Source organism: Prorops nasuta, unplaced genomic scaffold (genome assembly GCF_024137725.1).
Source record: "Prorops nasuta isolate Cenicafe-Biocafe unplaced genomic scaffold, Cenicafe_Pnas_1.2 PNAS00027, whole genome shotgun sequence".
Lineage (NCBI taxonomy): Eukaryota > Metazoa > Arthropoda > Insecta > Hymenoptera > Bethylidae > Prorops > Prorops nasuta.
In genome coordinates, this window is record NW_027116824.1 from 3,300,126 (window position 1) to 3,323,788 (window position 23,663).

The 23,663-nt window shown below is 38.8% G+C and overlaps 2 protein-coding genes across 2 annotated transcripts in view; both read left to right on the forward strand.

The window, feature by feature from the left end:
- LOC136782517 (mannosyl-oligosaccharide alpha-1,2-mannosidase IA-like) overlaps nucleotides 1-23,663 on the forward strand; it is an 88,540-nt gene that overhangs the window by 55,725 nt on the left and 9,152 nt on the right. The gene's annotated exons all lie outside the window — the stretch shown is intronic.
- On the forward strand, nucleotides 13,472-15,331 carry LOC136782468 (facilitated trehalose transporter Tret1-like). Its single transcript, XM_066741910.1, has one exon. It carries the CDS (start codon nucleotides 13,472-13,474, stop codon nucleotides 14,813-14,815), a length of 1,344 nt encoding a protein of 447 aa, XP_066598007.1. The 3' UTR covers nucleotides 14,816-15,331.

Here is a 23,663-nt window from a genome sequence, read left to right on the forward strand (position 1 = left end):
ATCTGGCTGCGATCGAAAATCCATATGATTAGTGTGGGTCCTTTGTACCGATTTCCTTTGCAGCAATTCTCTTCTTCTTGAGCACTGCATTAGTTTTCGGGAGGAAGAAATTCGTTGTCGTTGATTAATATTCTGGTCTTCTGAGAATGCTGCATGTAACATATTAGCAGCAATGTCACTATTCTGACGCTTTATAATCTAGATGGCATTTCGAAGCTGCTTCAAACATGCAGCCCCGCGAGAATAGCAATCATAGATACGGGGAATTAGGCTGAGTTTAACGAATTTTCAACGAATAAATCTTCAGCCAGTTAAAGAGTTTGGTAACATTAGATGGCAGAAGCATCGATCTCGAATCAGAAATATATCAGAAATGATCAGCTTAGTTGGATGACACGCGCACTATTATATATAATTAAAAGAAATTAATAAAGAAAAAAAATATATATACATATATACGTGGCTTATTGAATTATAGGACTACACAAAAACTTATTATAAAAGGCAGTTTTACAATTTCGTAAATTTATTCGCAAAACGAGGCAGGAGTTAAAAATCAGCGGACCCTGACTTGTTCATTATTGCAATTTTTAACGAAGCCTAGAATATTCTCTGGCGTCTGATTGTTCCACGCTTTTGCTGGGAGCGCTGAAAACGAGAACGACTGACACTTGGAGGTGACAATTTTTAACTTCAATAGCCATGCTGAACATCCGGCCTTGCACTCTTTTCCCCTTACCTGTGTCAATGCTGCTACTCATCTGCTGCTGAAAAATATCCAGTAATGGCACACTTCAAAGGTACGTCTGTTAATTACTTGCTAATTACTACTATTTCCACGACGTCCTCTTCCCCCTGGCTGGCTCCCACGAATATGTCCATCCGGAAAAAATTATTCGGCTATAACCGTCACGCGAGTAAACGCAGATTTTTATGTGCCACCGCGGACAGTTGAAACAGCTAAAAGAAAAGGATAAAATAAAAACAAAAAAAAACGCTATGACTTTTGAATTTTTACGAACTATCTTAAAGCACGACCAAGCCAAGAACTTGTACCGTAGGAAACGTGGGCCACTTATGGATAAATACATATATTCAGTCTACCGACTGTAAATCTCCAACTTTATGCGATGATCTTGCAAACAAAAGTGGCAGCCCCGCGATTAGTAGTGAGCGTTTAACGATCAAATTCTTTATTCGGAATATTTTTCACAAATAAATTGATGTCTGAAGAAAAAATCAATGAAAAAATTAAGCTGTCATTGGTCAAATTATTAACTCAAATAGGAAATTCACAGTGCATAGGCTTCTGCCTAATTAATATAGGGTGAAGAATTCCTATACCGTTTATTGTTGATTGTAGGATATTTTGTACCCATCGTTAATTTGTTAAAACTGCAAATCACATTGTACAGGTGAAATATGTTTATATACAATAATAATTGCATATGAATAAAAAAGCGCAAGGGTGGTATCCCATTTTGATGAAATATTACAATGCTAATAGCGATTATAACGGATAACCTTGGATGTTCGCTTTCTACATGCGAACATTCGCTTTGGCTCTTGTGATGTCTGACGATAAGGAGCGAAAATAATTTTTATGATAATTATCAGCTTTTCTTTTGTCTAACAATATTCTTTATAAATGAAGGCGTAAAACGAAGATTAAAAATTAAAGAAAAGGACAAGGCTTGATATAATATTCTTATAATGTTCGTGCTAGGCTGTACTTTGTCTAAAGAAATTTACTTAATTCCACATTTTAATCTTGGTAATTATAAAATATATTCAAGAGTAATTGAATAATGATATTTGTATAGATACTCTCAGATTTTGTTTAAGGCGAATCTACAAAATATTTGTATATGTGTACGTGTGTGTGTGTGTGTGTCTATAATACACGCTCAAAGCTATAGTATAGTTTAATATGATACGCGCTCTTACATTATAGTAGTTTTATGAGCTTATAATGTAAAGTAAACCACCAAATAATATCTAAAAGATGACTTGAGATAATAATTGAAATATTATAGGAAATGAAAAGTGTTTATTTAATAGGAAAAAGTGGAGAACGAGAAAGCAAAGGTGAGAGAGAGAGAGAGAGAGAGGGAGAGAGTAGAGTGGCTGGCAAAGCGGGAAGAGTCGCCTGAAATCGGTGGATGATCGCGAGACGAGCGTAATTGGGCCCTTTCCTTTTCGTCGATCCGTTCTCTCAACAGTCTCAACGTTTCTTGGGAGTCGTTAATCTCGTCGGAGCCGCTTGATCATTGCGCACCTCACTACGTCTTCGTTTACGTTGAAGCCGAACGACCGTTCAGCGATTTCCCGCCAAGCCAATGCCATCCGCGCCCCGTTTGGGCTTTTTTTGCCTCCCTATATATATAAATATAACGTCGTTCGATCGCCATGCTATCTTTGCTACGCCACCTAGCTTTACCCTCCTCAATTGTCCATGTCTCATTAAGGGACATTAGTAACGACTTGGAGACATATAACAGGCAAGACACACAAAACATTTCACTATCCGTATATACAATCATTCCACCTATCAAATTTAACGTAAACATTGAAACTTTGTGAAACCGCGAATTAAAAGTAATTTTCTTAGGAATATATTCAAAGCATCTCAATAACTTACTTTATTTTATTGTCATTGAGTTTATTGCAGGGATAGTAAGTTCGAGAGGTCACTGAACCAGAAGTTCCTTCCAGTGTTTCATTAAAATTAATTCATGTTTGAAAGTTGGAAGGAAAAAAATGTTGGTAAAATATAGTAAAAAAGAAACTATTTATTACACAGCATTGAAATATTTGTAAACTCTTAAACGGGCGTGCGTATATATTTACTGCAATTTTCCGGAAAATAAGAATACAACCTGACACATGTCGTTTCAGTCGATCCGACGATGAATAATATCGACAATGGTAAAGCTACGTAGTTTCTGGCAAACGTTGAGTCGAGTGGCTCCGCGATCGAGTCGATCAGTTAAGTTGGAAAATTGGAGCTTACTGCATGCATAAAAAGAAGTTTCAATGATTTGAAATGGCGATTACGTTCACACCGTCTCTTTGTAATTAATGACTACGTGCTTTTATCCCGCAGTACAAAGCAACTATAACGATAATAATAGCTTTAAGCCCAGAAGCGTGTTATCGCTTAGAGACAACCATTTCTACCTCGGAGCTCCGCTGCAGTATGCGCGATGTGCGCGGTGTGCGCTTGAGCGTTATCACGCGTACGCCCGAAGACAAAGCTGGGACGCATATTCTGTATTTTACGTTGCCATGCAATCGCCAAGGAAAATAACAGCAGCCGTTCTTTTTTTTCTTTTTTTTTATACAAAAGAAAGAAAAAGAGATCAAAATTGCGCTGCTCTTTCGTTATGTTGATTTCATTGTTTGCGCGAATGAGAAATGTCACTCGCGACAAGTCCTTTGGTTTGAGAACAAAAGTAACGTGCTTTCGCGCGTCTTTCATTGTATTTTATTATTAATTGTATAGAATGTCTTATATAGAGTCAATTAAATCTACATCGATTAGTCGTAAAATTTTGTTAACCAGAAAAATTTTATAAATTAATTTGATGGACAGCAGACTTTGTCCATTAAATTTTACTTCATATTGTTGATTTGTGGCATTATTTAGTATTAAGTAGATGAGGGAATTGAAGGGATATATCTCTCTATGTGCATTCCCTTCGCAGTTGGCACAGCTTACGTTGTATGTATGTATAAGTACATATACATACACAAGTGTAACCACGCGGGCAGGGGAAGTCGGGAAAGTTGGTAGTTGGTAGAGAGCGAAGGCAAAAGCGCTATAAGCATCGCAGTGGAGGCAGCGGAGCAGTTGCAGGCTGCAGGACTCGCAGGTAAATACCGCACACGGCGGCCGCCGCGTTCAAGAGTTCGGTGGTCGAAGGTGCTGCGCAAAGCTGTAATGCCGCATTATATCAAAGTAATGTGACGGCCAGTCCCAAGAAGGATATTTCTCTTGCTGGAGATTATCGGCTTACCAACGTCGTAAGACTTGCGATATTCTCTCCTGCAATGTTTTACTTCTATTTGAATGAAAAAGTTTCACCGCTCCGCGTGCATGTACAATCCTGTCTTCTCTCTCTCTCTCTAAAAATTCTTAGACAATCTTAAAGGAAAGAAAATTGTTTCAATCTTCTCCCCGTACATTCTTTCCTTACGTGTGTATGTGTGTGTGTGTATGGTCAAACGAAATATAGTTTCTTTCCCACTCTTGTTTCTAACGAGAAATAAACGATATCTGTAAGATGAAAAAAGGGGAGGCTGTTCCGACGTTATCGTCATCTAAATTATGTCACAGACGGTATTGGATTGCGAAAATTTCTAAAATATAAAGTGATTTTGTACGAGAGTATAAAAAAGTTTAGTCGAGGAAAGATGTAAATTTATCTGAAAGATCCTGTAATATTTTAACGAGAATTCGGTGTAAAATCAATGTAAATTATCGGCCTATTCGGAATATCCCTTCACCAATCTTTTATTTCCATGAAAGTATTCCGTAGGAAAATTTCAACTTAACGCAAGATCAATTTTCGCAGAACAGTTGAGACAGAAGGGAGAGAGTGAGGAAATATGGAGTGGTGAGAGGGAAGGGAGAGGGGGCGGGGATTCTCAATTGAAAACGCAGAGAAAATCAGTTGGATCGATCAGGGGGTTTGGTGGAAAACTTATAAAAATTCAAATTTATCTGAGCTTTCCAATTTTTTCGTGGATTCTGGAAATGCGCGAAGCCCTTGCTAGCTTGAACCACAAATGACCCAGTTATACATATATGTGAGGCATAGGTAGTAGCTTCCGCCGGTACGATCGATGGGACAAGAAGCCCATGGTTCTAGCAACTTCACCCTCCAGCCCTTTTTTATCCACTATCGTGTCCATTCCCACGTGTCTATGTGCGATCCACATTAATAATGCATGAACATTTTTTCGCGATTAACGTCCCGTTCAGAAAGGATCTCGCTAGATAATGGGTTTAAAGCCTGAATAACTCACTTTCTCGTTCGTCGACTGATATTTGCAAGTGACAAATTGGCGGGTACTTTGCCTCGCCGTTTTTCATTAACACTCACTTGCAAAACTCGTGAGCTTTTTTAATTGCGAACTTTGACCTGTCGGCAGAATCATTATTAATAGATGCATTAATAGATGCCCTCTCGCGTCAGAGACATGAAATATCTACCGAAAATTATAATAAAACCGAGTGTGATCAACATTTCAAAACACACAGGGTGTTCCATTTTACTATTAAAACTCGTGTGAAAGTTCTAAAATTAAGAATTTTTTAACACAACTCTCTTAAATTACAGAGAAAATTTCTTAGTTCAATTTTAATTTACCCGCTAAGCGAGATTTTCCTACATTTAATAGTTTGCTCGAATTCATGACGTATTAATTTATGGGTAAATCAACAGTAGCGAATATTAATTTTTAATATTTATCTAGACCACATTATTTAATTGAAAATTGTGAACGCTCTTGATAGTATTTGCTGAAAGTAGATTCCTTGGGGCTAAAGCTTCTTCAAACGAGAAACAATTTTGTGATGCTCGCGGAGTTGGTGAAAAAAAGTGCCTCGCGAGCTTCCTGAAAATATATCGAGGTCCAAGTCTGAGGTTAATTTCCAGATCTCTTGACTCTGAGCTGCGGTTACTTGTTGAAATACCTAAACCTTCTCGAAACTTAACACAAATACCTGGAAGAAAAGTTGAATGAACTTTTACCAGAACCCTAGCGGCCCTCTCTCCACTTTCCACCCCCTGTCGCCTATAATAACCAATTTTCCTCTACTTCCTCCTTTCATCTTTCCAGGGCTCTGCGTTTTCCATGTCTTTACAGGCGGATTGCTCTCTTCTCTTTTTTAAAAACATAAATAATAAATGTTGAACGAATGAAGGAAACAAGAAACATTTTAATTTGGATTAGATAATTGAGAAAAACCTAAACTATCTCAAAACTTACATAGGTACATATATAATATATATATATATTTTACTATGGAAAAACAGTAGATAGTCGACTTAACATATTTTTATGCACTCACTGTTTCTATTAATTTAGCAACAAATACAATTTCTATTATAAAATGATTTTCTCTAAGATTTTCCAAAGAATATAATCGTCGGTAATTGTGGTGGCACTGCAGTTGGAATATCTATCTTTGTGCGAAGATTATTTATTAAATAATAATTTTTAATTTTTATTTTGGTTAATATATTCATTTTTTTCTGTACTTCTTACACTTGATATTTTTTTCCGTCATCTTCTAGAAAATAAGAATTCTCGATATAGCGTATAACTTTTCATATTTTTTCGATACTATTTATGCAGAAGACGAACGTAATATTTGTGCTTAAAACGAATTTAACAATAATTTTTGGCAAAGCCATCTCTCTCTGTACTTGTGTTGAACCGCGAGTCAGTTAATTACTCGCTATTAATTATTATTAATTAATTAATAGTTGAAACAAATGTTCGAAACGAAACCTACGAAAAGATATACTCCTCAGTCCGTCCTATTTGAAAATTCGAGCGACGAATCCAGAGCGTATTCCCAGGTCGGAAGTTAGCGAGGCCGCCACCCAAGTAGCAGTATTCGTGGTGATTGTTCAAAGGCTCTTTGCTCAGCAGATCCCGTTGCTTACGCGACGATCTCGATAGGAAACCTTGTTAATTATTCCATGCCATTCTAGTCCCTCCTTCCAAAGTAGATATACATGTCTCTAATATCTTAAGAAGCGACTGCATATAGTCCCTGTTTATGCAAAAATGAGATAATCAGCATTTATTTTATAGGGAATTTACATGTAAGATACATGGGTCTTTTCGGCAGCAAATATTAATATTTTATGGTTACCCCGTCTCTCTCTTTCTCTCTCTACAATTATAGTCTTCTTATTTCAAATAATCAAATAAATATGTATGCTTATAATGGAAAACATAATATGCATTTACTAATAATGTTTTTAGCCCTTAATTAGACGCATCAAAAAAATTACTATGTTAATGAAATGGGCGGTGTAACTCCATGCTCCTAATTAAGGGTTAAGTATTTACAGCATAGACCGTGGAGTTGTTCATAAAATTTTATAAGACTTTAAAGATATTCCGACATTACTATATACGAAACCCAATTTGTATCCACCAATAATGCTTAATTATTAAGTGGTAGAAAGTATTGAGATATTATTTATACTTGAGTGTTTAATTAAGTATAGGGGATTGTGAATGTGGTAAAAAGCATAGGATACTGGTGAAAGCCAACTATTATTAGGAGAATGGCTTATAAATGCCAGCAAAACCACTAGAAATTTCCATGTCTGCCGTAATCTTTAAGCCCCAAATGTATTGCCCTTCGTTATTCGACGAAACAATGGCCAGAGAGATGCGCGAGGGGGTAGGTGAAAGTGCAGGTCTGGTAGCAGATTGCCAGTCCGCTGGAAAGAAAAGTTTGCTGACGCCGTATAAGGTCGTACAGGACACCTGCAACAGCTTAATAGTTTATGGCGGGCCGTAGACTTACTCTTCCTCGATGACGGCGATATTTTCCGTGAAAAGCAAGCAAAAAATTCTCTCGAGCTGTGCATGGGGTGGGGCAAACCGCTTGAGAGACGAAGAACTTGCGCATAGACGTCAGTTTTCCTTCCTTTCTGGCCTTCGATCGTATAAAGCACAAGTTTTTTAAGCTCGTTGCTGTCACTTTGGAAATTTTGCCTTACGGATGACGAAAACCGCTCGGAACGTCCTTGAAAGGCCCATTAAACTGACGGCTGTACATTCAATTCTGTGCGAGAATCAAAGCACTTCTATATGAAGCATGAAAAAGTTTTCTCTTGTTAAGAAAAAACTTGGATGACTTGTGAATTGATATATAGCCATTGAAAAACTCATTTCTCTCGTAAAGATTTTTCTGAATTTATCCATAACAAATGACTGTGGCTGTAGAGATTGTTTTTTCTTAATAAATCTTTGCAACACTTGATAAATAATGTTATTACTATATTCACTCTGTGCATTCAAATACTAATATATAATAAAGTGAGAGTGTGTAATAGTGCATGTGAATGTTACCAGCGCTACCTATCGGTAAATGTTGTCATTTTTCGTGGAAATTCTTCGTATACGTATATGCAATTGACATTCTCACTTATTATATTAGTGTTCGAATGCACACAGTGCGAATAGTATATGGTAAAAACCTCGGTAAAAACTATTCGCAATGTCGTCTACATTATGCGATGAATCATCCATGAAAGAGCCATATCTTATACGCACCGGTATTTCTGCGTAGAACCTCTACGCTCGTCTAAAACTGTTTGATATGGATATAAGAACAGAAAAAAAGGAAAAAAACATCGTTTTCGATCAGTCTTTTTTGGTAAAAGCTTTCTGCGCGATGACTTTCGGCGGCGCTTTCAGGAGCTATTCCACTCCTCTTTCCATCCCTACCGTTAACACCCCCCCCCCCCCCTCTCTTGCTCCTCCCTCGGGCTTGAAACGTTCGACCCGTTCCAAATGCTCCGTCCTTTTTTTTTCTTCACCTGAATGTTGCAAGAGCGCATCTCTCTCCCTCCAAGCGAGTTCTCTTTTCGTCGATCCATCAATCTTTCGAGGCCCTCTTACTGGCAGGCATTACGTACTCTTGCTTGTTTTCAGGTTACACGTACTTCTAGTTATTAAGTAGATCGCGATGAGCGTACGCAGCTTTGCTTTTTGGCTAAGCGAGAGGGAAGATTTTCCTTCGAATATCCATTTCAGCTTTTGTCCTTCAAATCCCACTTCAGACTCACTTCTTCCTCGCCTGACATTTGTCAAACTTTCCTTTTACGTATACCTATAGTTTCCATCTATATAAAAAAACACATTCTTTCTCAATGACTAATCAAGATTAATTTACCGCACACGCATACACAGTAGTTCTAATCAAGCTTTTCCTTCCAATATATTTTGTTAAATTCTACATTATCAGTATGTATTTTCATTAGCGAAAAATAATCTGACAGAGTATCTAAATGAATGTATTATTATTTGCTTATAAAAAGTGTTGAAGCTGTAGAATAGCTCATAGTGACTCTTTATCTAATAATTGAATTTATAATCGAACTCTGCACTTGGAGGAATTTAGGTGATTTTTCGTATTCTCCGCTAATAAAGATATTAGTGTGTGTGTGACATAATCTGTTTTGCCATTCGATAAAAATAATTAATGGATGTGAGTAACACGGCAATTATGGTTTAAGGAGAAAAATGATTGAAGAAAGGAAGAGAGGATTGGAATTCATATGATGATTTCACGTCCCACGATTTCAACTATTTCCACTTTCATACTTCAAGTGGCTGTAAATGCAGATTGGAGAATAATTGGGCCGACGAGGTAATATTTGGATTGCGCGAGCTACTACGATCTCGCAATGTGGCACGGACTCATTAGCGCAACTAATTCGTTTACGTCTCGTTCGAGTTCTCGCCCCTTTTCGACAAAACGTAGACGTTGCTGTGCTATTAAACGCCAAGTGAATTTTGCCAAACCGACACAGTCGGATTGTTAACGGAATTTTATTAGGGCCGTGTTGCAGTTGGAAATTTATGCTTTATTAAATTGTTTAATCAGCGAAAGGTTTGCCCGTGAGCCTGAACCGAGAGAAAGAGAGAGAGAGAGAGGATGGAATTGAGGGACGGAAGACAGCTTGTTGAAACTTTAACGGCAAATGGTATAATCGCGCGCGACGATAGCTATATATATAATTTTCCATATCTGTGTAGGAAAATGATTTTCATGGTAAATATATTTTGGGCACTCGCGCGCACAACACGCGGCGAGTAAAGCTGAAAACTGCTCGGGACGGACAGGTCGAGATACCAACTAAATTCCGGTTGTTTAAATTCTCCTGGTGGCTGGATCATTTAAATCGCTTTCAACTTGTTAAAATAGCCGGCTGCTCTGTGTTTCACACGAAGGGAACAATCCTGAGCACGGCAAATCCGTTTTAGCATTGCACGCATGCAACTCATTTTCGCGATGCAACGGACTAGCTGGTCAAACTAGCCTAGCCTGTCCGTTACGTCACCTTCTGTCGCGCTTTTAACTTCGCAATTATCTTTACGCCCCGAGATTTTCAAATGTTTTTTTCGCCTAGTCTGCAAAAACGTTCAAAATGCCTTTTCCACTGAATTTTAGCGAATTACACCAATTAATTACGCCTGCTTAAAATATTATCCAGAAGCTCTTTTCCTACTTTCAATTATCCCGCTTGACACATTTAACTCTAAAGTTATGTTCTATTTAAAAAACATTCCCACTGCCAAATAACTTTGCACATATTTCTTACCGCAATAATCTTTATCGGCTATCTTCGTAAGAGTAGATGTAGACTTATATATATTTAGGTATTTTTTGAAAATCCTATTATCATCCTAATTGAATAATTTTTAACAATCAATTTACGCAGCATTGAGACTTTTTAACGCGGGAACCGTATTATAGTTTTAAGGGCCAAAGAAGATTTTTTAGTTTCTATATAGAGCGCAAAACGAAAATGGTGGTTTGCTTAATTGCTTAATGTAGAAGAGGTATATACACGTATTACTCTATTGAGCCTATTATTATCAGCTGTACCAGTCAGCTTCTCAAGTCATACCACTCTTACTGATTTCTCTACATTCCAATCACTTATAAAAAATTATTTAATCACAACTAACATAATATATAATATAGGAAATTTTTAGGGGACTATATTAGGAGTGTACGATTATATTTGGCCATTGCACACATCATAGAACCCTCGTTGTAACTCCAATTAATTATGTATGTAAACTTTTTCAATTCATGGTATATAAGAATCGAATTAGAAACACTAGCAATCAGAGAAAAATAATGGAAAAAGTACGTGTACGGCTTGCATCACGTTCAAGTCATGAAAGCAGTCTCTAATGGCGATATCAGTGATAAAAGAGAACTTGGTTTTCCGTCCGCAGGACAAATGGTAGTAATTTGTCGAGCAATTCAAATGATAATATTTCAAGAATATCTGAGGAAATCAGAAGAATAACTTGGAAACGCCAACTCTAAATGGTGATACTGATTTTCTGTAACAGATCTCTCTCAACTTATGCTCCAGATATTTTTAAATAATTACTGCAATAAATTTCAATTACTTTAGATATTTGTGATTGATTCGTTTTCTAATATAAGACACCTGAAACTGATATATGTCAAACGCCATCAGAATTTCTTTATCCAAGTACCGTTAGTCTTTAATTCTAACAACTGTACTCGAAGCATAACACCGAGCTCGAAATCTTCAGAACATTGATAAGTATCTATTACCAAGTGGTAACTGCGTTTTATCCTTCTTTGAGGCCTTTCGTGTTTATTATACTACAACTCAAAATGTAGGCTCGGTCGTCCATGTCTACCTACTTTTTTCGTTTATTGCTCCTTACCACTTTTACACTTTCGCGTCTGATATAGCTCAAATTATTTTATCTATTACTAACTCACACATCTTATTATAAAAACTTTGAAAGACCCATAATGATAAATGTACACTATTTTTCAAAAATACATATTATAACAGGCGAAAGAAACTAAGCCTGAGAAAAGTAACACTGAATTTTATTCACACAAAAAAAAATAAAGAAATTATCCTCGAGGGCGATACACAAAGAAAGTTCGGGATCACCCTGCCAGAACTCACGCTCACTTATCATAGGCCTTGGTCTTTTTGCTCTCTTTCACACACACAAGGGGTCGGGACGGAAAAATGTGGGTAACTGGAAAGAGTAAATGGAAGGGCTAGGCGGAACGGTGAAAAGAGATTCGAGAAGGGAATCAAAGGAAGGTAAAAGATGGAACGATTGCACTCCCGCAGGTCCGGCAGCGGCCATGACTCGTAATTGCACGGCGACACTTCAACTCCGATTCAGCTACTCGTGAGGAACTCGTTACAAAAACGATGGGCAGCATGGCGAAAATCTGCATTCGACAACTCTGTCGACAGCATAACAAGAAGTGGTCCACCTGTTTCATTTTCCGTCGGTTTCCCTTGTTCCAGGTTTCCTTAATCTGCATAAATACTAATCAATCGTCCTGAAGATGAGGTGACAAATGGTAGGATCCTTTTAGGCCAATCAATATCCACAAAATCGATCCTTGTTCCGGTTCATTCCGGTATTCGACACGAAACTGGGTTGGCAGCACTGCTGGGATATGATGTGATAGCTCTGCCTCTGGTGTGGCGCGGCCTTTGAATGCTTCGGTGCGCTGTTACTGGTAGCGCCGGTGGGAGAGTACTGCGCGGAACGGGAGAAGGGGAAAATATGTACAAAAGGGACGGAATGTAGGGGAAAGGGAAGTTTAATTAACATTCATACTATTTTCTAAATCATTTACTCTTTTCCCGTGTGCGACAATTACAAACTCTTATTTAGGGAACTACATAACCGACACACGGGAGATTGTTCGCTCTCTCACTCTGTATACAAAAAAAGGGGCATCAGTATTGACAACGGTGAGTCGAGCGCGACCTCACCGCCTTGTTGTTACGCTCTGCGTCGAACTGTGCTATACCGCCGTACTCTGCACGCAACTTAACCAAGTCGGAAATAAGACGGAAACATTCCGACGGGGGGAAAGCAGGGTGGCATCAGACTACGCAGAAGGGCCATCGGGAAAAGAAATATGCTCCGTAACGTCGCACCACGTTACAATATATATACATATATATTTTAATAGTTCAATAAACGAGGTGACATAATTAATTATTGCACCAATTAAATAATATAAGTAAACTAGAGAAGAAAAGAAAAAGTTTTATTTCTCTACTTACATTAACAGATACTGTCAAAACTTTAATGTACTCATCGATTAGCAAATTTTGGGCAATGGAGGGGAAACATGAAATTGTAGGCTGAAAGAGAGAGCGAGTTTCAGAAAGTCAAAACGAAAGCAATTGTCAACCTATTCAGACAACTTGTCGCATTCATACGATTATATTATCTATACACTCGTGTCTTATCGTGATTATATAAAAAGTGTAAGTAAATAAAAATGGTTGGCTAGATATCTACATTTAGACTGCAGAGTAAGCACAAGGCTAGCCTACTTGATTTATTCAAAACTCTTTGTTATACATCCATAAACGTGTCAATCATTTACATAAACGAGATATGTGGAAGAATGAAAATTATACATTTGTGAAACATACAATAATTATTGAGATTTCCAGTTACAGTGTGCCACTAGAGAATGTGATTATGTGATACGTTTCACCGTTATAAGTTACTCAAGTTAAAAATTATTCAGACTGATTTATCCCGTACAAGTGTTTTATTGAAAAATATGATGGGAAAGCACAATGAATTGAATGCGCGCGGCGAGACGGGAGATGATTTCAAGTTCCACAGAAGACAGCTGATAACAGCTATGGTACCGATTATGGGTACCATAAGCATAGGACTGACATTTGGGTACAGCGCTATTTTATTACCACAGTTGAAGAAAATGGAAGAATTAGCAGAAGAGAATAGAGAGATCAGAATTGAGTCGATAGACGACGAGTCTTGGATCGCTTCATCCAGCACACTTCCGATGGCTCCAGGTTGTTGGCTGGCAAGCATTTTAATGGAAAGATACGGCAGGAGAACATCTTTCCTGATAGCATTTCCCATTTTCATAGCCGGATGGATATTAATCGCTTTGTCGAATAGTATTGGCCTGCTGATAATCGGTAGAGCATGCTGCGGCCTGTGCGTTGGATTGTTGGGACCGTTGGGCCCCGTCTACATCACGGAGACCGCGGAGCCGAAATTTCGAGGAACCTTATTGGCGGGCGTGAGCCTGGCCACGGCCACTGGCGTTCTTCTCTGTCATCTGATTGGCACTTGGATTCACTGGAGATCTACGGCTTACGTCTGCTGCGCGTTTCCAACTGTTTGCGGAATATTGTGCTTACTTGCGCGTGAAAGCCCAGTTTGGTTGTTGAAGAAAGGTAAAGTTGAAGAAGCAACAGACTCCTGGACTTACTTGAGAAGCGACCGCACTTTCCAGGAATTCGAATCACTAAAGAATACTGAAAGCACGGATGCACAGGGGAATAAAAATGGATCTACTGAAATAACGTCCGAGTGGAGAACAATTCTGCTGAACTGGTCAATCCTAAAGCCTCTGGGGATCCTCGGCATCTTCTTCTTCACGTGTCAGTTTTCCGGACTCAATGCGGTGACCTTCTACTCGGTTCAAATGTTCCACCAAGTCTCGGGTGAAAATGGATACCTGGGGACCATCATTCTGGATGTGGTCCGTGTACTTTTCAGTGGTCTTGCCTGTTCTCTCACTAGAAGATATCGCAGAAGAACTTTGATGCTTATATCTGGCTTCGGGGTAGCTTTTACCTTATTATCATTGAGCATTTGCTTATCGATGAATATAGGAAAGCCTTGGCTGCCAATGCTACATCTACTCGTTTATATGGCATTAGTGGTTACTGGTATGGTGCCCTTACCTTGGATCCTTTGCGGAGAGCTTTTCCCAAACAAATATCGAGCTTTTTGCTCAGGCATTGCATCTAGCTTTACCTTCCTTTGCTTTTTTACGGTCGTGAAAACTGGTCCGTTCATATTTCAAGTGCTGCAACCTTATGGAACTTTTGCCTTTTATGGCCTCGTCGCTTTGATAGGCACGATTTTACTCGACGTCTTCTTGCCGGAAACCAAAGATAAAACTTTGCACGAAATAGACAATTTATTTACATCCAATTTGCGTGAGACGCGAGAGAGCTGAAATTCTTCTACATTCTTAAACTCATCGCTGTAATTATAATAAAACCATGAAAGAATGTCGAGAAAGCTCGAACAAAGTATTGATAGAATAAGTGGGAAACTTTAAAGCGTTTTAGTAGAATTAAACATCAATTTTATTACCGTTCAGTGAAATATCATCGACGCGTCAAGCTATTATTTTTTTAATCACTCTAGAAGGCAGCGCGCGAAATTAATAAGAATTTTTTTTTGTAAAATAAACATGTAAGGTTTATTCAATCTGCTGCTTTACTTGTATACCAATCACGATTCTTTGCGTGGTGTGTAGCTGCTATCTGAAAGGGAATCGGGTAAACAAGCTGCCATAAGCATTCACACTCGGAACGAATTCCATGTGAGATCTTGCAGAGCTCTGTCGCAGCGAGAATCGATCGTTTGTAGTCTTTCACTGAATTTTCCTCTGGGCCGAAAATCGTCGAAAGTGAGAAAGGAGGAAATACTAAAATTAAATAAATCTAAATACGCAATATAGCGTGTGTGTTTCTTTATGTGTTTATTATTATATATACATTCTATAAAAAAAATGTTTTAATATCTAATCCCACCATGGAAACATAAAAACTCGTGCAGCTATAGAGAGTTAGATTCAAGAAAGGAAAAGAAGTCTTTATTTTATCATGTGCCATAATAATACATCTTGTTAGAACGTACGCGTTGTTTGCGCGAGCCTTCTTTTTTCTTTTTTCTCAGAATAATTATGCAATTTCAATATTTTCGTGTAATGAAAGGTTTTCAAGTACATTGCAATAAAAAAAATTCTCGTTAAAGTATATATGTATGCCTTTTTAATTACATCCACGAGAAAAAAAAAACTTGTTCTTCTCGCAAGCGATTCGTCGAGAGAGGACTCTATCAGGAATACACAAAAGGGTCGTTATGAGGAGATTCTACGAACCCTCTTTGACACCCGAAAAAATCTGTCGTAATTTCTACCGATCACGGTCCTTTTCCTATTCCAATTCCCACAAGGAAGCAAAACTTTTTCCTACGTGTAAATATGTACGCCGGGAATACAGACTTGATCGAACGTTCCAAGAAAAGCTTCTTCTTCATTTATATTATCGATCCAGGAAAATTGTTAATACAGCAGCGCATTTCGTTACATGTACAACAACATTAAAAAATCCCATGCAAGAAAATGTTCAACCTTCCTCATTACCGTTATTTTCGTCTCAATTTTCATATATATTGCCATTGTTGTATATACCTTGTGCAAATTATCAATCTTCCGATTGGACAAAAAATACAAAGTATTTTGACTTTTGTGAAACAATCCAAGTGCTTATCTTGCGCGATATCGACACATGAATAGCTTGGACTTATAAACGGATCCAAATGTAAGTCAGCTATATTTAAAAGATATTGAATATATTCTCGAGGCGTAGCGATCGTTCATTTCGATTAGTGTATTGGCAATTCGTTTTATTATCCGCACGATATGGAAGATAAGGATTTAAGATATTTTACCGAGAGCGATAAATCTTGATCCCTTAGGCGGGAGGTACGCACAGCTATCGTAAAGCGCAAAACTTTGGAAGGAAGCAGATGTTAAGGGTGGAGAGAGTTAAGAGGAGGAAGATGGGGCGGATGGAAGGAGGTGGAAGGTAGCTAAGGAAGCAAGGAGGAAAGAGCGGAAGAGGAAATGGATAGGGCAACAGTAGCAATGGCAATGGCAACGGCTTGCGGAAGGAATTCGCGGGACAGTTGGTGGCCTCGAGTGGAAAGTCGGTGGTATCAGTTAGGTGATTTATGGCGATAAGAACAATCTCAGTCCAATTTCCCACGCGGGACGTGCTCGAACTGCATATAATCTTCATGAATGCGTAATGACTCGACGCAAGCCCCGTGCACCCTCTTTCCCCCACCCCCGCCCCCGCCCGACACAGAGAGGAGAGCAGCTCGGGCTCGGCACAAACCTCTTGGTCCCCTCATCCTCCTCCCTTCCCTTGCAGCAGCGAAAGGTCCATTCAGTGGTTCGTGTGTAATGGAGGGGAATAAAAACTAGCTGGTCCTTCTCGATAGTGTCTGCTGCCAGTGCCGTTTCATCGGTTGCCTGCCCTCCAGCCGCCTCCCCTCCTCCTCCTCCTCCTCATCTTCATCCGTCTCTCCACCACCCATCAGCCTCCTCCTCCTCCTCCTCGTATTCCACTTATTCTTTTTCTTCGATCTCCAACCATTAAAGCGGTTTAACGGCTCGACGTGCAACCAACCGGGAACACTTAGCGTCGACCAAAGAGATGATCGCCTTCTGTGAACGCACTTTTCTTTCTCCCTTCAAGCGCGCGCACACACACACACACACACATACACAAACCATGTATTTTATATGAGCGAAATCTTTCCAATATAATTTACTTGGAATAACTTTTCCTTCCTATCCACGGTACCACAGGATAAAACTCGTCGACGTCAAGCATCGTTTAGTAGTTATATTTTAGGTATATTAATTCATTACCGACTGTATACATTTTTCCCAAAGGCTCTCTTACTCTCGAGACAGCCCCTACACAACAATTTATCTGTAAGATTTAGGCACTCTCTATCACAGAAATCTTGAATAAGCTTGTTGAAAGTTTCTACTTGAGAAAAGCTCAATTTTGTAAGCCTGTGGTACCGGTGTAGCGAAGATATATGTATATATTTTCTTGGTATCGCGCAAGGTTTTTCAAGTTTTTAATTAGTCGAGGTTGCGAAGGAGGTTTTCAAGATTTCTTACTAAACTTTCAGGCGTGAAAAGCCCAGACCATTTGTTACCATCTGTCGTTGTGTCGAGCTCGTTAATTAAAATGGACTAATTAACATATCGAACTGGCATGGCACAACTCGAGTATTGCACCATCTGTGCGATACATCGAAAGAAGGAGGGGGGGGGGGGAGGTGTGAAAGAAGAAGGCTATATCGATTGATCGCCGAGGAATTTAATAAAGCCGTCCGAACGGAACTTTTAAGCTGAAGAAAATCGCCGTGCACACTTGCAAAAACCACTTGCATGGAAGGACGGATAATGTGGCTGGCGAGTTTTATCTGGGTTGTGCGATGGATCCAAGTGTGCAGCACTGTATCCTGATTACGCCTCTCCAAGCTCGAGCTCGTTCGACTGCATTGGACGTGTTTGTAAGTTGGGGATTTCATCCCCCTAGCAACGAGGATCATAAGTTTGGTAAAGGTTGAAAAAAACATTAAATACTTGTGTACCTAAGCAGAAATTTCTTAGGGTATGTGCTTCGACTTATTACAAACTGTAGATATTAAATTGCAAAATAGTTTGTCCTTGAAAAATATAATTTCTTACGTAAGCGTCATCCAGTCTGGATTTATTGTAGATAACTAAATTTTTGCTTGATATGTGAAGGTGAGAGAGGCATATATATATTCTCCCTTTTATTCTACGAGTCTTATATAACTTGCATCTCATTTGTGGTTCTTATATAAATACATACTATTCTCTTTCCAAGGACTATACGTGTGCTAACGCGCAAACACTAGACAAATGGGAAATACTGAATAATTCACATAGAATCTATATCGTACGGTCTTTTCTTTCCAGCCCGGACGGATTCCCTAAAACTCCAAGTGTGCAGCTTCTACCATCTCTTCTCTTTCAACGAACATCTCTTTATTAACTCGAGGTAAACGATTGGGTGAGAGAATTGGAAAATTTACCTCGTAAGTTGATGCGCAGTAATTAAAGTAGCGCGAGGCTCGCTCCGTCAGACGGGGATTATTCTCTCATTGCAGTATCGCGATGGAGCTTTGACGCCCATCAAATATTTGTTCAAAGTCGATGAAAATGATTTATTCCATACTTAATTTCAAATGAATTTGCCACGCTACGTTGTTCAGGCAATATTTACAAACACGCTTGTGAACATTTATTTGATCGTTCCAATTTTACAGATCGGTATATATATATATATATAGCCTTGGATAAATGAGAATTTGCGAATTGTGCAAGTGCGCGATCTCTAATGCGCGAGAGATTTGTCGGTTAATGATTTACTGATAAATTCCTGGAGAAAATGAAAATGTAACGTTAGGCCGCGTAAGTTAGGCCGCGAGGCGTCATATGCAATACTATATGCATATAGCGTCGTCGCGTTGGTCGGGGGTCCAGCGCAGTTTTATATACTTGGTATAAACACCATTCATGTTATTGCTACTCATCATCTTCTCACCCATTTAGCTGCCTACAACCACTATGGGTATAGCTTTTCTAAGCGATAGGCAATATAATACACAGATCTAGTTTGTCCTCTTCGGGGAGAGCTTGATTAGACACGATTCCATGCATGCTCACTCTCGCCAGAACTGGCAAAACTGACAAAAATGGCAAAACCGTCCCATTCCTATAGCTATTAATTCGGTTTACCCCTACACACGACACTTAACCTATTCCCATATGTATCCCCCTCGCGTTGTACTCCCATATCATGGGCCGCTTCCTCGTATCCCTGTAATAGCACGTACTGATATATGTTTTAAAGTTTCATCAGCAGTTGCACACTGTGAAAGCTGTTTTATCATGACAGTCTATAAAACCGCTGGACCTTACTTTATTTACGAGAAATCTATGGTCTTTTTTATGATTAGTGAGACTCTTGGAAGTAATTGAAGGTGAAAACAGAGGTCTCCTTTTTTCTGGCTTTACCACCGTTCACGATTTTACCTTATCACTATCGATCACAGCAGCATTATGCTGCTTTGAGAGGAACCGAATAGCTGAAAATTCACCATCTTCAGCGAACCTTCGATTACTTTTCGTTGTCGAAATGTTCTAGGGAATAAAAGGAGAGGAAGAGCGTTGATTAAATCTCGTCTCGGTAGTAAAGATCTCTAGGATCCCCTGACAAAATTGAAGAAGCAATCACTCGTTCCTTCAGGTAATCACAGTAGAAAGCAAGGTGATGTAGCTAAGAAGGTGAAACTTTATCAGATGCTATGCTTCTTTCTTACTTTCCTTATTTTCCTCCTTCCTTTGGTTCAAGAGGAGAAAAAACGTAAAGTACAAGTAACGCAGCTGCCTTTCGACTGAATGAAAGGGGCTGTTAGTAAAAGCAAATACTTGATCATGTTCCTTTAACATGATAAACGTAGTCTATCCTTGATTATTCGGTTATGCTTACTCGATGTGCAAGCAAGATGAAAAGATTTCAATTTTCACTCAATTAGCCCCAACCATCGTCAAATATTTTCACAATTTTACCAAATTAATTGCCATAACTTTTTAAGATAATGACAATAACGCATCCATCTGGGATCATTTCGAATGCTATAGCAAGCATCGTTGCTGAATTTTAAACAGATATTTATTTATTTATTTTTAAGTGATAATAAAAGCATATTCCTGGATTACGTTAAAATAATGGTATATAGTGAAAAGGTCGTGGAGGAGAAAGAAAGTAGAAATAAATAAAAGAGCAAGAGCATATATGTAGTGGAATGAGAAATATAGAAAGTTTCGTGCGTCAATAATATTTCGCGAAACGTGTCATGGGAACGGATATTTGCAATTCGTAAGATCGTGCATTTTGCAGAGGTCCATCATATAAAGCTTATTTCTTCAAGCCAAAAAGTTTCCAAGTTCATTTCCTTCGGAAGCTATGGATCTGCTTTTCCATTGGAATTAGAAGTAACGATTTCGTGGCACGTTCGTGCGCGTCACGCTTTCCGCGAAACTTTCAATCTTTACCTGCAAAGGAGAACCAACGTGAAATCTGCCTCACTAGGTGTTATCACGCGAGTCGAAAAGAACCAAGGGCAAAAACCACTGCGAATTTACGAGCAGAAAATGACGCTCGAATCGGCTGGATTAAATTTCTTGTCGTCGCGCCATTATTCCACTTATATTCCTTCAAAATGTCTATGAATCAATATTTCCTACTCGCTTTCGCTCATTTGACAATCTTGATACAGTCTTCAAGAAAATCTCACACACACACACCTGCTGCTTGTCAACCCAGTTTTAAAGGACAAAGACACAATTGTGTGTTCAAGTAGAAATTTTAGAACCGTAGATATTGAATTTTTACAATGAACAAATGGAGGTTGTATTGTTAAGCGAAAGTTAATTCTGTTTCATTGCAAAAATTTATTATTATGAAAGGAAGGCACGAGCTTCTATTTTTGCTTTTTTTTCTTTCTATTTTTTCTCTTAATTATTACTTTCTCGAATGATTATACTTTTACTTTTTTGTTTCCAATAAATTCTTTCGATAAATTTCTGTTTGACAGGATCGGTTTAAGAAATGTAACGCGCACATTATGCATAAAGAACTTTTAGTGTAAAAAGGGGAAAATGTGGGAAAGCTGAAGCAGGTTAATCCGAGGCGTTAATGAGCGAGAGATGATAACGGGCCACCTGCGCGTAAAGCTTTCACACAGGCAAGAACGTATTTTTTCGTGACAGTTGGAGGTTAGTAATTTTTTCTTGCACGACCACCTGGACACAGTGAATTTCTACCTTTCTATTCGCGCTCAAATTCTAGAAGCACTCTGAATCACTCTCCTTTGAATTCATTTTTTACGACACCCTCGCATTATAATCCTGCCATTTTCTCGCTTTGTTTCGCACATTTTTTCCTCCAACGTCTTAGCGTTCCAGTTTAAACTATTAACTGCGCGCGACCAACGCTTGCATTAAAAATGTTTTATATGATATTTGCTTATTGTACAATTGTCCGAAACTTTATCTTTAAATTATTGCATGGATTATTATAGGATGTTTGGCAGAACTATCTACTCGGAACGTTCAATGTTATTATAGAAAATCTCTATATGATCTTATAGCATTTCTGCTCATCGTCTTATTGGCAGTGCTTTAGCTCGATCAGCAATGGCCTCGATGTTGTGTGTATACCAGTAGATTGGACAGGAGTTCCCCGACTTTGCCAGGATTATCGACGTATTTGCCAATGGCCAGCGCCAGAGTGTTCAGACCAGTCCTCTGCTGCCAGTCCAGCCAGACGGGGCCAAAGCCAACAAGGGAATGAATGATAGGGCTGTAGATTGCGCAAAGGGGGTGTGTGGATCTCCTAAGGTATATTCAGGTAGAGAGAGAGAGAGGAAACCCGGTACCGATTCCCGCGACTCGCACGACTCGCACGACTCACCAGAGAGTATAAACCGAGTACGTGTGCGGCCCTTGTACCTAAGGGCGCTTTCTCGCCCATGTTTTACGGCCGGTCGTGCGTCATCGCCACCTTTTCCGTGTATCACCGTCCAAACGGCATATACCTACCGCTCGTGTCCACCACCCAACTCTATAACTTTAACTCTGTGCTCTTCCTTACACTCTCTCTCTCATATCTTTTCAATAATAAATCACCACATTTGGAATAATTCGATCGGTACGTGCATGCAGTTCTTTCCTGCATTTTTTACATCCAATACTTTTTCTCCAATAAAATAATTGAAGACTGCAAATACGAGGGAGGATAATTCATATTGTGTGAAAAACTGAAAGTCATTGGTTAATTCGATCGCCGTGCGCGGGAAAAATTAGCCGACTGGTGTAACATTTGGAAAATAACGGATGTAACCATTTGTCGACTCCATCACTGTTTACGTCATCCGTCCAAGTGACGTAAACGCGTCACTTTATGTCACAAACTTGTCTAATTAGACTATTAATAATTTCAGTGCAAACGAGCAAGGAATTTTGCCCTTAAAGTATAGGCTCGGAGGAAGCGGGCTCTTTACTGCAGCACTCAAATATCGTAACACCCTGCTATGCATTCGTTGTACGATAGGAGTTTATTGTTAATAGTAAATATGAAAGAGACCGTGTAATATACGACTTTACATTAGTCGGGTTTTGTCGCATTCAAAAGGCAAATCTTATCCATACAATGCTATCTAGGATTTGATGATTACGGAAAATAATAGTATGCTAGTGCAGTGTGTGTACATGCAGCAAAAGCGCATAAATTATTCCTTAGGTAGGAAAAGTATATCGCATGGCTGTGCGCTTACATCTAGAATATTGTTTTCACGACGAACAATAGTCAAACTAAATTTTATCATTTCTTTTGAGTATTAAAGTACCAACTATTCGTCGTCGTGTATTATCATGCTTTGGTGTCTTATGACCGTTAACATACTACATTTATACGAGAGGGGAAATCCAGCTAAAGATCCATCTTCCACAAGTTTAATACTGGCTTACCGGAGCAATATTAAATTCCACAACTTTCACAGATGAGGCTCCATCACATATCAGCCGAGTGTCTATTGGCGCGATGACTTTATGGATCCCATCCCCCGAATAGCATGCCGATATTCACTTATTGAATAAGATTCGATGAGGATTGCTGGCAACGATGCCAAGCAGAAATTCATAATGGCCCGTAATGTCCGCTTAGTGCTGGCAGTAAAGATATTCTCCGATACTTTATTACGGTGAGCATCAACCTCTTATCTGCTATGAGGAAATATTTTAAATTAATGCTTACGAGAACTTGTAAGCTTTTAACAAATATACTCTCCTTTTCCCTTTCGTTTAATAAAAAAAGCGGTCAACTTATAAATCTTGGAAAAACATAATTAGTCAGATAAAAGCAAGGAATGCAAGTAAATATGCTTACATTTAGTCGCTTCATAATTAATCCATGCAATTACTTGGCAGTCCTTCAAAGTAATTTAGTTTACATTATTGGCGCTGCCGTTTGTTTGGTTAAACAAGTATAAACAAATGTATACATAAATAGTAATTATTGTGCTGTAAGAAATGTTAATAAAATGAAAAAGTTGTCCCTTAATTTCTATGAACAAATGTAATATTGTTAATCGTCAACTTTCAGTCGTGTCATGTG